Source organism: Octopus bimaculoides, chromosome 6, assembly GCF_046866305.1.
Source record: "Octopus bimaculoides isolate indiv1 chromosome 6, ASM4686630v1, whole genome shotgun sequence".
In the NCBI taxonomy this organism is placed as follows: Eukaryota; Metazoa; Mollusca; class Cephalopoda; order Octopoda; family Octopodidae; genus Octopus; species Octopus bimaculoides.
This window is the reverse complement of record NC_142933.1, coordinates 97,022,547-97,035,046: the sequence shown is the minus strand read 5'-3', so window position 1 is coordinate 97,035,046 and position 12,500 is coordinate 97,022,547. Positions and strand designations below refer to the sequence as shown.

Genomic DNA, 12,500 nt, shown 5'->3' with positions numbered 1-12,500 from the left:
CAAGACGCCATGTTTTTTAAAAATTTTTTTATCCTAATTCATTATTTTCTGTTTATTCGTTACCATTATTACTATATGAAATTACTGGAAATATTTTAGTCAATCCCATGATAATAATAGTCATACTAGATACTAGGGACAGAAGTTAAGATGGCGTATAGTTCGACCGAATGGTTACTTTTGTAATGCTACAGAATGGAACACTTATCTTTGCTTATTTTTATATCAGTTGGCATGCAATGGCTTGTAGTTATGTGTGTTTGTGATTTTAATGTTTCTACTACACAGGTGGAGATGTCTTAACTAAAACACTGTTTTCATATAAAATCAATGATTTGTATCAAGTTAGCGCTGTTTGTCTCTTTTTGTTTTTAGAAAATTCATTGAGATGTCTTTTGTGATTTCTCAGCATAAATTATTTGAGACTTACGGCCAGTACGAAGAACATCATTATCGAAAGATTGCACCCCCACCTCTCTCTCTCTTATTTCCCACATATCTAAATGTAGTTTTAGGACGCCTATCCATCTGTAATCTATTTTGTTTCATATAAACAGACTTTTCAATGGTGGAGCTATTTAGTATTAGATATTTACCTGCTAATTGTACCTGACTTTGTATATCAATAACTTCATTCTGAGCTACCTAGTTGTACATATGACCCTTATCCAACAAAAAACCCCTAGTGTTGACTGAAAGAAAGCTAATACGCCTTGAACTTTCCTTTCTGGCTTGAAGTGTTTCCTGGATTCATAAATTTTCATCGGTAGTTCACACTTATATCGATGATTCCTTTTAGCTTGTTTTTATCCATAACGTCCTCCTTTATCATCAATTTATTAGAATATAAACAAGGGATCCTGTAGCAGAAAACTGCTTTATTATTTATAATAAATATGTCACCAGACATTGTTAAAATCGTCTTTGTGACTGTCTTTCCAATTATGCATATACACAAGCAGTTGTTTACGTTGTGGATATAATTTTGACATCAACCAAACTATTTTTCTAAATGCGTTGATATATATTCGTCGTTTCGTTAGCGTGTGAATTTTGGATTTTAGTACTGTTATTGTTTAAAATGTTGCTATTATCAATTTGCACGAGAACGTCTATGTATTTAGGGCTCATGGCAGTAACAATTCTCAGCTTTAAAGCTAACTGCCACGATTTCTACTAAATATAGAAGAGTTGATTCTTCAATTTATCATGAGATGTGATTGCATTTGTAACTTTGCGCCTTTTATTTGTTTGTATAAAATTGATAACGTTCAAATAATTGCTCACTGTTTAATTGCTCACTAAATTCACACTTCTTGCGCTCAGTAAAGGCTTTTAATGGAAATCAGTTTCATTGTAAAATAACTTTCGGTTATTCTAGGAGTATTTTCATATACTCAACCGATGGATGGATCCTCTTATAACGTTCGAAACAAGACAAAGTAGACTTTATAGCATGAGTGGATACATCGACTATAGACTAACCTGTTACTTTGGGATTTAAAAAGGACGCTAATAGTTCTGGACCAATAGAAATAGTAACAAAGATATTTAAAAATACAAAACAGTAAAAAGAAATAATTTTGATTAAAATATTCCGATCTAGTTCAAAACGGGGGCACCAGTACTTTCTTAACGAAACACTTTGAAACTTGGGACACTGGTAGAATGTATCATATAAAACATCTTTTTCTCTTAGTCTTCTTAAGAAAAATTATTATATTGCAATTTATTTCATGTTAAAGTTGTCGTATTTCTGTAATTTCAACCAATGACTGACGTCCATTCAGCCGAACACATTAAGTGCTGACTACGTAAACAAACGATTCTCAAACGATTCTGGCGGTGATAAAATTACTATTTCCTTGTCAAAAAATGGCTGAAGCATATTGGCAGTAGCTAATAAACCTTTCTATTATAGGCACAAGGCCTGGTTTTTGAGGGAAGGAGCAAATCAATTAGGGTTAGGGTTAGGGAAAACGAACACACGTGTGTTGCCTCTCTGCAAAATGTCAGAAGTAATGGAGATTAAATACGCTTTACACCGCTTAAACTGCCAAAGGAGTAACTGTAAACAGCTGAATACTTGTCAGTGATTGGTTGAAATTATCGAAATAAGACAATTTTTTACATGAAATTAATTCGAATACAAAAATTTTTTTCTGTTCTATAACACAAAATAGATAAGTATACGAAGTTTGAAAGTCTTTCGGTACCAAAAACACTACATAAAACATAAATGAAAACTGGTGCCCCCGTTTTGAACTAGATCCAAATATTCGGGCATTAAAAAAAATTTCCAACAATCCCTATTTTTGTATTTATTCACCTTAGGGAACCTATTTCAATAGAACTCCATTGTACTGCATTCAGATTTCGCTAAGATTGACTTCAAATTTTAAACGCACGATATTGTTGAATGTAAAATTTAACACTATTCTCCTTCGCAATAATCGCATGCGTCCTGCGTTAGAAAGCGACTAATATATTTTTGTAATGAACGCTGATTGCAAGGGACAAACTCCTGCGACTGGGTTTCAATTCTCGTTTGATTCATGTGCGTCTTAATTACGTCCTTAATGTCTCAAGGAAAAAAACTTGAATGTCGATATCTTCCGTAAATTAGAATCTTTTCTGCTTTGTCAAAAGTAACACACTACCTTTTGTGATACGGACAAATTTATGGAAGAGTAAGTTTTCTGAGAAACGAGCTGGTTTCGATTCCCAGTCGAACCATGTGAAATCATGTTTTCTACCTTTAAAATAAGAATTCTTTGTGCTAGTAACAAATTTATCAGTATTCCTGACTAACGTAAAGTTATCTTTGTTCTTTATTTCAGAAGTGACCGGTAAACTTGAAACATCAAGCTGTTACTTTAGCGGACGTTTTTATAAAGATGGTGACACGTGGCAACAAGACAAATGTACCCTCTGTACCTGTACAAATGGTGAAATGTCTTGTGACATTCTTGAAGGTTGCATAAATGGTAAGTTATGGCGTTTTTATCATCAGAAAACTTATTATTATTTCATATACGCACAAGAGATCAAACTGTTGGAAATTATTATTATTATTATTATTATTATTATTTTTATTATTATTATTACTATCATTATCAAAGCGGCGAGCAGCCAGAATTGTTAATACGCTAGACAAAATGGTTCGCAGCATTTCGTCTGTCTTTACGTTCTGAGTTCAAATTCTGCTGAGGTCGACTTTGCCTTTCATCCTTTCGGGGTCGATAAAATAAGGACCAGTCGAGCACTGGATTCGATGTAATCGACTTATAGCCTCACCCCAAAACTGCTAGCCTTGTACCAAAACTTGAAACCATTATTATTATTATCATTATCATCAAGACTTCGAACTCCCACAATCGCCAGCATGCTGGATAAAATGCTTAGTGGCATTTCGTTCGTCTTGGTGTTCTGAGCACAAATTCTGCCGAGGTCTACTTTGCCTCTCATCCTTTCGTGGTCGATAAATTTGTATCAGTGGAGTCTTGGGATCGATGCTGTTGAATAGCCACCTCCCTACAAAATTTCAGGCCTTGTGCCTATAGTAGAAATTATTATTATTATTATTATTATTATTATTGTTGTTATTGTTGTTATTGTTATTGTTATTATTATTATTATTATTATTATTATTATTAAGGCGGCGAGCTGGTAGATGGGCAAAATGCTTCGCAGCGTTTCGCCCGTCTTTGGACGTTCCGAGTTCAAATTCCGTCGAGGTCGGCTTTGCTTTTTATCGTTTTGGGTTCGATGAAATAAGCTCAGCGCTGGGGTCCCTTAAAACCGCATTCAAGATATGACTGTTAGTGGAGGAAAAGGGTCGCACCAGTACGAGACTGTTACTTTTTTTTATCAATTCCATAAGGATTAAAATTAAAATCGAACCCAGCCATATATGAACTCAGGCCACGGAAGACCGAATAATTTACTCTGACAACTTAGCCAGTTGGTTACCTTAATACATTAATGCATTACACACACACACACACACACGCTACAATCACACATACAATCATATATACATACACACACACACATGTACATACAGGAGTGGGCAAAAATAGATATACAGTTGCTGAATGAATACTCTTTTCATTTCTCTGTTTCTATGATTCTATACTGTATATCTACTTCTGCCCACCCCTGTATAATATCATACACACACACACACACATACGCGCGCGCGCGCGCACACACAACACAAACACATTCTGAGTTCAAATCGAGCCGAGGTCAACCTACCCTTTTTTAATCTTTCAAGAGTCGATAAAATAGGTACCACGCAAGGTATTCAGGACCATCTGTAATCAACTTGTCCCACTACCCCCAACAAAATATGGGTTGGAGGCAACGTACTTCTACGCACAGAAAAATTAAACTATTGACGCAACTAGCATTTATCATGTCTCGAGAAAATTGAACAATAACATAAAAATTAAGCGTCTATGTATATTAATCCTCTTCTTTCTTACTTTTTGTTTCACTTCAGATAAGACTTCAGCGGTAAGAGAAATGGCTATGTTTAATTCGGAATGTCTTCACTATGTTGATTGATATCATTTATTCTCTCTAATTATATTCCAGAGCATGTTTAGATTGAAGTTACTCTCACTCAGTGAAAATACCTGGAATGTATACAAGCTCTCCTAAATGGCTCTCTCTCTCTCTATTTTTTCTCGATTTTCTCTCTATCTGAACCTCTCTCTCTCTCCCCTACTCTTTTCGACTCCCTTCTCTTCCTCTCTTTCTTGAGGTATTTTTCATTCATTCTCTCTCTCTCTCTCTCTCTGTCTATCTATCCTTTTTATTTTTGATTAACAGAAATTACAAAGTGACTCAAAGTCTGAGAGTTTTGTGCATGCAAACATTAAAAGAAGTACATATACTCATGTTTTGAGTTCTATTTACTCTGTTTGAACTTCCAAACCTATATACATACATACATACATACATACATATATATATATATATATATATATATATATATATATATATATATATATAAAGAAAAAAATGTTTGGAGGTCTTTATCATAGAACACAGAAAGACAATATTTATATTTTTTAACTAAGCAGCACCCGGTTATATATACAGAAAGAATAGGGGTTGCTCCATCTTGTCTCATCTAAGACGTGCGTACTTCATTGGATTACGGTGGCATACCAATGTAAGTCACTCCCTAAGGATCAGAGCAAGATGACCTGAATCTATTTCAACCGCAGATTTATACCGGAAAGCTTTCTCATAAGCTTCTCTAATGAAATGAGAATATGCCCAAAACATATCCAAAGTTATCTCCCTTCCTCGTCAGAAAAATCAAGAGATAATATCAGTCACTGACCAATATTTTCATATAGAATTTCTCCACTACATATTTATATCTGGTTTCTGTTTTATTATCTCATTATTCAGTGTAGTATTACCTTAGGGATTTTTTTCAAAGTTTAACTGCAATCCAACTATCTGTCCTCGGAAGCTTTTAGCTACAATTTCAGCTGGGATTACTTATTATCTATCCGGCCTGCAGTCGTATTTCTTGTTAATGTCTTTCTTAATCTTTCCCATAACTAAATTTATGCCTGTCTATCGCTCCTTATCTACTTCTATCTAACCCTTTTTATTTACGTCTGTGTATATCATTTCATTCTTCTTTCTCTTTCACTATTTGCATTGAAAAAAACCTTAGTTAATAAACTTCCACTCAATTTCCTCTGTTAACTGAAAATACTAAATAATAACAGAATGTATATGACTAAACATAACACTGCGTGGAATATATATTCATGTCATTCAGTTGAGTAATTACGTAATTGGAGATATAGATAAATAGATAGGTAGGTTGATATATAGACTGATAGAAAAGTAGGTAGGTAGATGAGTAGATAGGTAGGTAGAAAGACAGCTAGATAGATAAATAGACAGACAGATAAACGTACAGATAAACGTACAGATAGACAGACAAACAGATAGAAAGGTAGCTAGTTAGATAGATAGCTTTACCATTTAGCTATGAAGCTAGATTAAGTTCACGAGAAGTTGGTCTTGAAATCTCTGATTGGCCTGATTTCATAACTTCCACGTGTTCAAGCTACTCAAATAATAGCACTTATTGCTCTGTATATATATTCTTGAGGTCGTCTGCCAAATTTAAATTGACACTTGCAAACGCATGATCTATTAATAGGTACAGTTTTACATTAGCCATATCAATAAATATTAACATTAACCATCTACTAACTTAATAAACCTCACTAACATTTTTGTTTTATTTCAGTCAGGATTTCATTTAGTCTTGGTCATCGTCTTAACTCTTTTGTAAGTCCAGAGACATATGCACGCATGTATACGCGAAAGCGCATACACACAGGAACATGCACACGTGTTTATAAACGCATATGGAAGACTATTTCATAATGTTCTACAACATTACTTGTGATTCTGTGAAATAACTGTGCAACAGTTACACTGTGGCCTGAAAAAAAATTCCTTGTTTCTTGATTGATGGTCGCCTACTTTGAATTATAGAAATACGCGCATCAAATGTTATAACTACCTCCCCTCTCCCTCTCACTCTCTCTCTCTCTCACACACACACACACACATACACACACATACACATACACACAGCTTTGGTAAACTTGATTCAAAGCTCAAGTGAATCAGCAACCAAATAAAACACTTGACTACTCACAGCTCAAAGTCGCGAATTCAAAGCGCTGTTATCACAAGATAAAAACACTTTTAGTTTGAATGTAGAAGTATAAATCACATAATGGCATTAATAACAGTTTTTTTTTTTGCATGTATAATATGTATGTATGTACTAACATATGTAGTTGTATGTCTAGTGTGTATATACTGACTGTATATATAACGTAACGAAAAATATTTTTCTTTTACGTATGGATATATCTAAAACAAGGATTGCGTGTAGGAAAAGTTTTCACTCCACCACCCCATATACAAGAATAAAGAAAATGAGATTTAATACGAATATGTTGGTTGAGTGAACCAAAAGAAATTTTATCTAATGGATATTTAGTTCATAATTATACAGATTAATGAAGCGTGTGAACAATAATATATTTAAAATTATCGAAGACTGATGCTACTAAAAACGAAATTGTTTAAATGCAAAAGCCTAGTTAAAGAATGAAGATGTTTTTGTAAGAATTTTTAAAAATTGTTTACCTTAATTTTTAAATTTCTTTTCCGATTAGGCTGAAGGCCCTGATCAACAGACTGTCTACCGTTCTGTAAGTGGTATTTTTACTATTCTTTAGTATAAATTGGTTTTCTCAGGGTGTAAATATTTGGTTTAAAATCCTCTGGATATAGAAAGTCGAAGGCTGCCTTTTTCTACTGAAAGGGTTTTTCTTTAAACCCAACCATTTACACCCTATTATTTATAGCATTATAGCATTTTCTACTTCGAGTTCAAAGTGAAAAACGAAGTATTCACGTTCTCTCGAAGTATTTAAATTCAAATGGTGTAAACGATGTATACGAAGTTATTTCTATTCTTTTTACAAATGAAAAAAGTACGAAAATTGGTTTGAAAAAAAACAAACAAATAAAAACAAAACAAAAACAGAAACAAAGAAATGTTTCCTTGATTATGTAAAATATGTATTTTTACTTTGTTATATAAGTAATCATTTTCAAATGTTAGCAATCACTACTCTTAAATCACTAACTATTTCGTGAATTATTATTGAAGTTGAAACGAAAAATAGTTTAATAACCATCAGACATTCCAATAATCTTTGCAAGAAAAAATGAGACTTTCATTTCACAAAAGATTATTTCCGATATTCTTGACAGGTATCGAATTTGGATCAAATATCGATCCAAAGATGGCTTTAAATATGTTCTTTCGTAGTATCTTAGTGTTTGTTTTGGTGAATTTCAGAGTCAGCAATGGCAGACTATCTTTTTGTTTGCCATATTCTATAAGCTTGACTATATCAAACAATAAAACTATATTCCCACAGGAATAATGAAAAGTCATAGCAACAAAATGAATGTTTTTATTTATTTATCTATTTTTCTGCGTAACTCATTAAAAAAAATAATCTGAATTTTTTCACAGGGACCACCTGGAAACCAGGGATCAGAAGGACTTCCAGGAAGACAAGGAGAGAGGGTAAGAATTTATTTTATTCGTTTTTATTTAGGTCCTAATAAGTGTTTACCACCAAATACAAAACAATTAGAATATATTTTTTTACTATAAACACTATTACAAATGAAAGCCTGAGACATACTCATTAATGACCACTTCATTAAAATGCTGAGTCAAAATTATTTCCCAAGTCATTCAAATCTTTATTTAGATGACTAGAATAATGGAATATAGGTTATATATAGTGGTGCAGTACTATCTCTTTAAAAATCCAAAAGGCCGCTGAAACAATTTCTGGCGAAAAATCTGCCTCCATTTAAATGGTTGAAACTTTTGCTATATATGGAATATTTCATTTCCACCTGAACTATTTGATTGTTGGTATGTGGTCTTTGGCCTGTATCTTTTGAAGCATTGAAGCAATTCAAAGCTCACGTGTAGATATTTTAGCCTCAGAGCAACTTTTACTGAAAATTGCTTAAAAGCAAACAAAATATTAGATTTGAGATTTGTAATGATTTTATTGAGGAGAAGGCTGCATGTAACTTAATCAAGCGATTCTGTTTTCTGAGAGATTCGGAGCTAAGGAAATTGATGTAAGGAAATCTTAATAATTAGCTTTGCCAAATGCCATTTGAATAGTCACAGAAAGCTAATACTGGGAAATATTTGAATATTGTAACTGTAGAAGAAATTATTGAAACAAAGCTGGTTTTAGTAGCGATTGGTATTTGCGGTTTAATATTGAAAAGTGTTGCAACGTTTAAAAGTATGAAGTATCGGGTTTAGGGCTGAAGATTCGTGAATTACAAGCCGGTCACCAGCGTGGACATAGTAATGACTTCGCCAACACTGTTCCGTTTACCTTGTAAAGTGGAGAGAAAGAGAAACGGACGACGTATAGCTCAGTGCCTGGGTGTGGAACTTAATAAAAGCTGACGATGACCAGGTTGAAGGTTTACAATACTGAGATCCAATCCTATCCTTTCACATAAGAATACATACGTGAAAGAGAAAAACGGTTGATCGCTTTAAACAGTTTGAAAGAACACATTCCTAGCAAGTGTGTATTACATACACTAACAACTGTACACAGTTAACACGCAAACATATAAAAGAACTTTTGAAATGTGAGACAGCTACAACTATCGGCGTCACAGCGAAAGAGGAAAGCTACAGTAATAGTGACATTAGACGCCATCACGATAATAATAATAATAATAATAATAATAATAATAATAATAATAATAATAATAATAATAATAATAATAGCTGAAGTTCAAAAGATAGTGCTCATGGGAACTGCCCATATCCTAAGTAAAATACTGTCTATGTGATCTCAAATTTTAAAGCAAACACAATTTTCTTATGGTTTCTTAAACATTCACTTGAACAAAACTGTACAAATCCAAATATATGGTACCCTAGGCATAACACCTACATGAACTTCTAACTTGTTGTTTCTTGAGGTCTCTGGGTGAGACTTGGATCCAACTTGTACAAATGCAAAACAAAAGTCAAACATAAAATAATAATAATAATAATAAACGATAATTTTTGTGATTTTTCAAGGGTGATTCCGGAACTGATGGTCAGAACGGAATCCCAGGACCACCAGGACCTCCAGGTGAAGTTAGCCAGGTAAATAAATTTTCACAATATTATTTGATGCAAAAAAGAAAGAAAGAAAGAAAAATTATATCCTTTCATAGATGTATAGTAGAAACAACTGTAAATTAATTATCGAGTAAATACGATTAATTTTTAAAATTGAGCTTTTGCCATTCACAACGAGGTATTAATAATTATATGTCCAGTTCTGTTTCTATTCTCAATTTTGAATTATAGTTTTTTTTTTTTTAGCAAACGTTTAAAAAAATCCTGATATTAAGTTCCATATTACTCGCTGTCTTTGTTTCTCAGCTCGGTCCCCAAGTTAATTACCTCTGTAACCTGACCCTAGTTCCCTGCTATATCCGCTTTTTTACCATTTACCATTTGAGTGTCACGTCTTTTCCTCCTCGCTTCCCTATAAATTTTATCCCATGTGCGCTTATCTATCTATCTATCTATCTATCTATCTATCTATCTATCTATCTAACTCCCCGCCCCCAATTTATTGCGTCATAACTAGTACCCTATCTTCAATATATTTACTTGCACTCATTTAAAATTATTCGCGCCAGTGTTGAGTAGAAAAGTACAATGTCCTAATAATAAATAATTCACTTGTAATCTTTTAATGACTTTTCTCTCATTCGTATAGACTATATACTTATCTTTTTTTATAACTTCAATTTTCAACCCAACTCTCATTAGTTGAAATCTTAAACTCTCTATTTTATCCCTCGAGGATGATAGTAAGAGATTAAAAAAAAAAAATTCTCTTTCAATTAAGCATACGATTGGTTTATTCCAACGTTTGATGAAAAGGGAGATATTACAAGATTAATAGCTGTTGGGTGTAACGGAAGTAATATTATCTCCTCTTCCCCCAACTAAATCAATTTGTCTCAACTAGTTTCTTATTACCAGACTAGAAAAAAAAAATGTGTAACAAGCTTTCACTAAATATAGCAAAGGAAATACGCAAACGTGTACAACGATATTATAAACATTGCTAAATCTAGTTCGGATTTCTCGTCGCCATAAATAGTAGTTTTCTTATTTACATTTTAAACGCCCGTACAATTCCTGGAGAAAGGACTAGTTTTATTTACGGTTTTATATGTATTTTTATTTCTGAGAAATCTGTTTCCTGATCATTAAAACAAATTTCTCTTAAGACGCGGATCTTATTACTGAATGCAAAAACAAAGAACAGGAAAACAAACATAATTAGTGATATAATTAAACATGGCACTTTCTTCAGAAGAGCGAAATCAATAAGTCTACTTTATACCCTGTAATTTCACTTACTTACCCATTCAGCAAATTAATGCTAAGCTATTTCTAGTAAGGATTTATTTCAAAACTAAGAAAGAATGTACCGTCTCCCGTCTGCATTATATGATTTTAACAAACAATTGCGTAAACATGTCTAGCGGACGATTTTGCATTTACTTTCTGCTGTTGTTACAGAATGCCGCCGCTGCATATAAACAATATCAAAACAATATGCAAAGCGACAAAGCAGGAACTGGATATGCTCGGGGACCAAACTATCTTCAAGCTCGTGTCGTAAGTATATAATTTTTACTACATAATGTTCACTAAACTCTAACGAACCGTCGAACAAGAAGTAAAAACCTGATACTTGATTAATAATGTATTTATCACTTTTTTCAGGCTACTAATTTCCTTGGCAAGGGGATAAATGTCTAGATATCTCATTTACACCTTTTTTTCCAAATCTCCAACCCCAAAAGACACAACAGATATTTGTAGCAACATCGTTTAAATAAGAGTAATTTTGTATGGATTTCTCAAGAAAGGAATCAACACACACATACACCGCTATATTTGTACAAAGGTCCGCATCTTGGTTGTCATAGTCACATGAAAATGGCCGGAAGTTTGCAGCAACATTGTGACTATTACAATTCAGATGAGTAACGGAGTCGCTAGCATGAAAATGCGGTGTTTACTTCAGCTAACACTAACAGAATTAAACTTCCGGTGATCATGTATCGGTTCCAGAATGTAAAAATTTTACTTCATTTGCATTACTTTGGTTTTGAAAAAGGTTGGAATGGCACACAGTAGCGTTTGGTCATTCCATCGTAAGCGTAACCATGCATCTATGTAATAAATTAATATTCATAGCCAATTAATTTTTAACATTACAAATTAATGTAAACCTATTTGTATGATGAATGTTTATATAATACGTATGAGTGTGTGTGTGTGTGTGTGTGTGTGTGTGTGTGTGTGTGTGTGTGTGTGTGTGTGTGTGTGTGTAATGTATGTATGTGTGTATGTTGGCACGTATGGATGCATATTTGTATACATGCAAAGATCGGTTTTATGTGTCTGTATCTACGTGTATGATGTTAATATATTTGTGCACGTGTATGTAACAAGCGTATAATATCTGTAACCATATACATACATGCACATCTATCTATCTATCTATCTATCTATCTGTCAGTCTAAATACACATGCACACATACCTACATACATACCTATATACATACATAAATAAATACAGACAGACAGACAGACAGACATACATACATACATACATACAGACAGACAGACATGTATACAATACATACAACTGCTCAATGATTTTTAAATTCCTACCTGTCATCACGTTTTTGTCGGTAACACTTTTTCGACGATGAAGATAATTTTACTTCTTAGCATCGCTGTTTCACTGATCTAATGTAGCACGAGGTTAATTTATCGTTAACT

At 33.3% G+C, this 12,500-nt stretch overlaps 2 protein-coding genes across 3 annotated transcripts in view; one reads left to right on the top strand and one right to left on the bottom strand.

Annotated features, from left to right (window-relative positions):
- The window catches only part of LOC106868320 (uncharacterized), a 72,131-nt gene that overhangs the window by 11,395 nt on the left and 48,236 nt on the right, over nt 1–12,500 (top strand). Inside the window, exons 2-7 of one of the 2 annotated variants that reach the window (XM_089353153.1) lie at nt 2,841–2,987; nt 4,508–4,521; nt 7,239–7,274; nt 8,111–8,164; nt 9,716–9,784; nt 11,225–11,323. In XM_089353153.1, coding sequence (XP_089209279.1) covers nt 2,841–2,987; nt 4,508–4,521; nt 7,239–7,274; nt 8,111–8,164; nt 9,716–9,784; nt 11,225–11,323 — 419 coding nt within the window. Of the gene's footprint in view, nt 1–2,840; nt 3,000–4,507; nt 4,522–7,238; nt 7,275–8,110; nt 8,165–9,715; nt 9,785–11,224; nt 11,324–12,500 lie in introns of both variants that reach the window. The other variant, XM_089353154.1, reaches the window with a different exon arrangement.
- LOC106883129 (PH domain leucine-rich repeat-containing protein phosphatase 2) overlaps nt 1–12,500 on the bottom strand; it is a 173,523-nt gene that overhangs the window by 160,099 nt on the left and 924 nt on the right. The window contains exon 1 of the mRNA XM_089353151.1: nt 12,390–12,500. This exon is cut by the window's right edge and continues 924 nt beyond it. Coding sequence (XP_089209277.1) covers nt 12,390–12,396 — 7 coding nt within the window. The 5' untranslated portion in view covers nt 12,397–12,500. The remainder of the gene's footprint in view (nt 1–12,389) is intronic.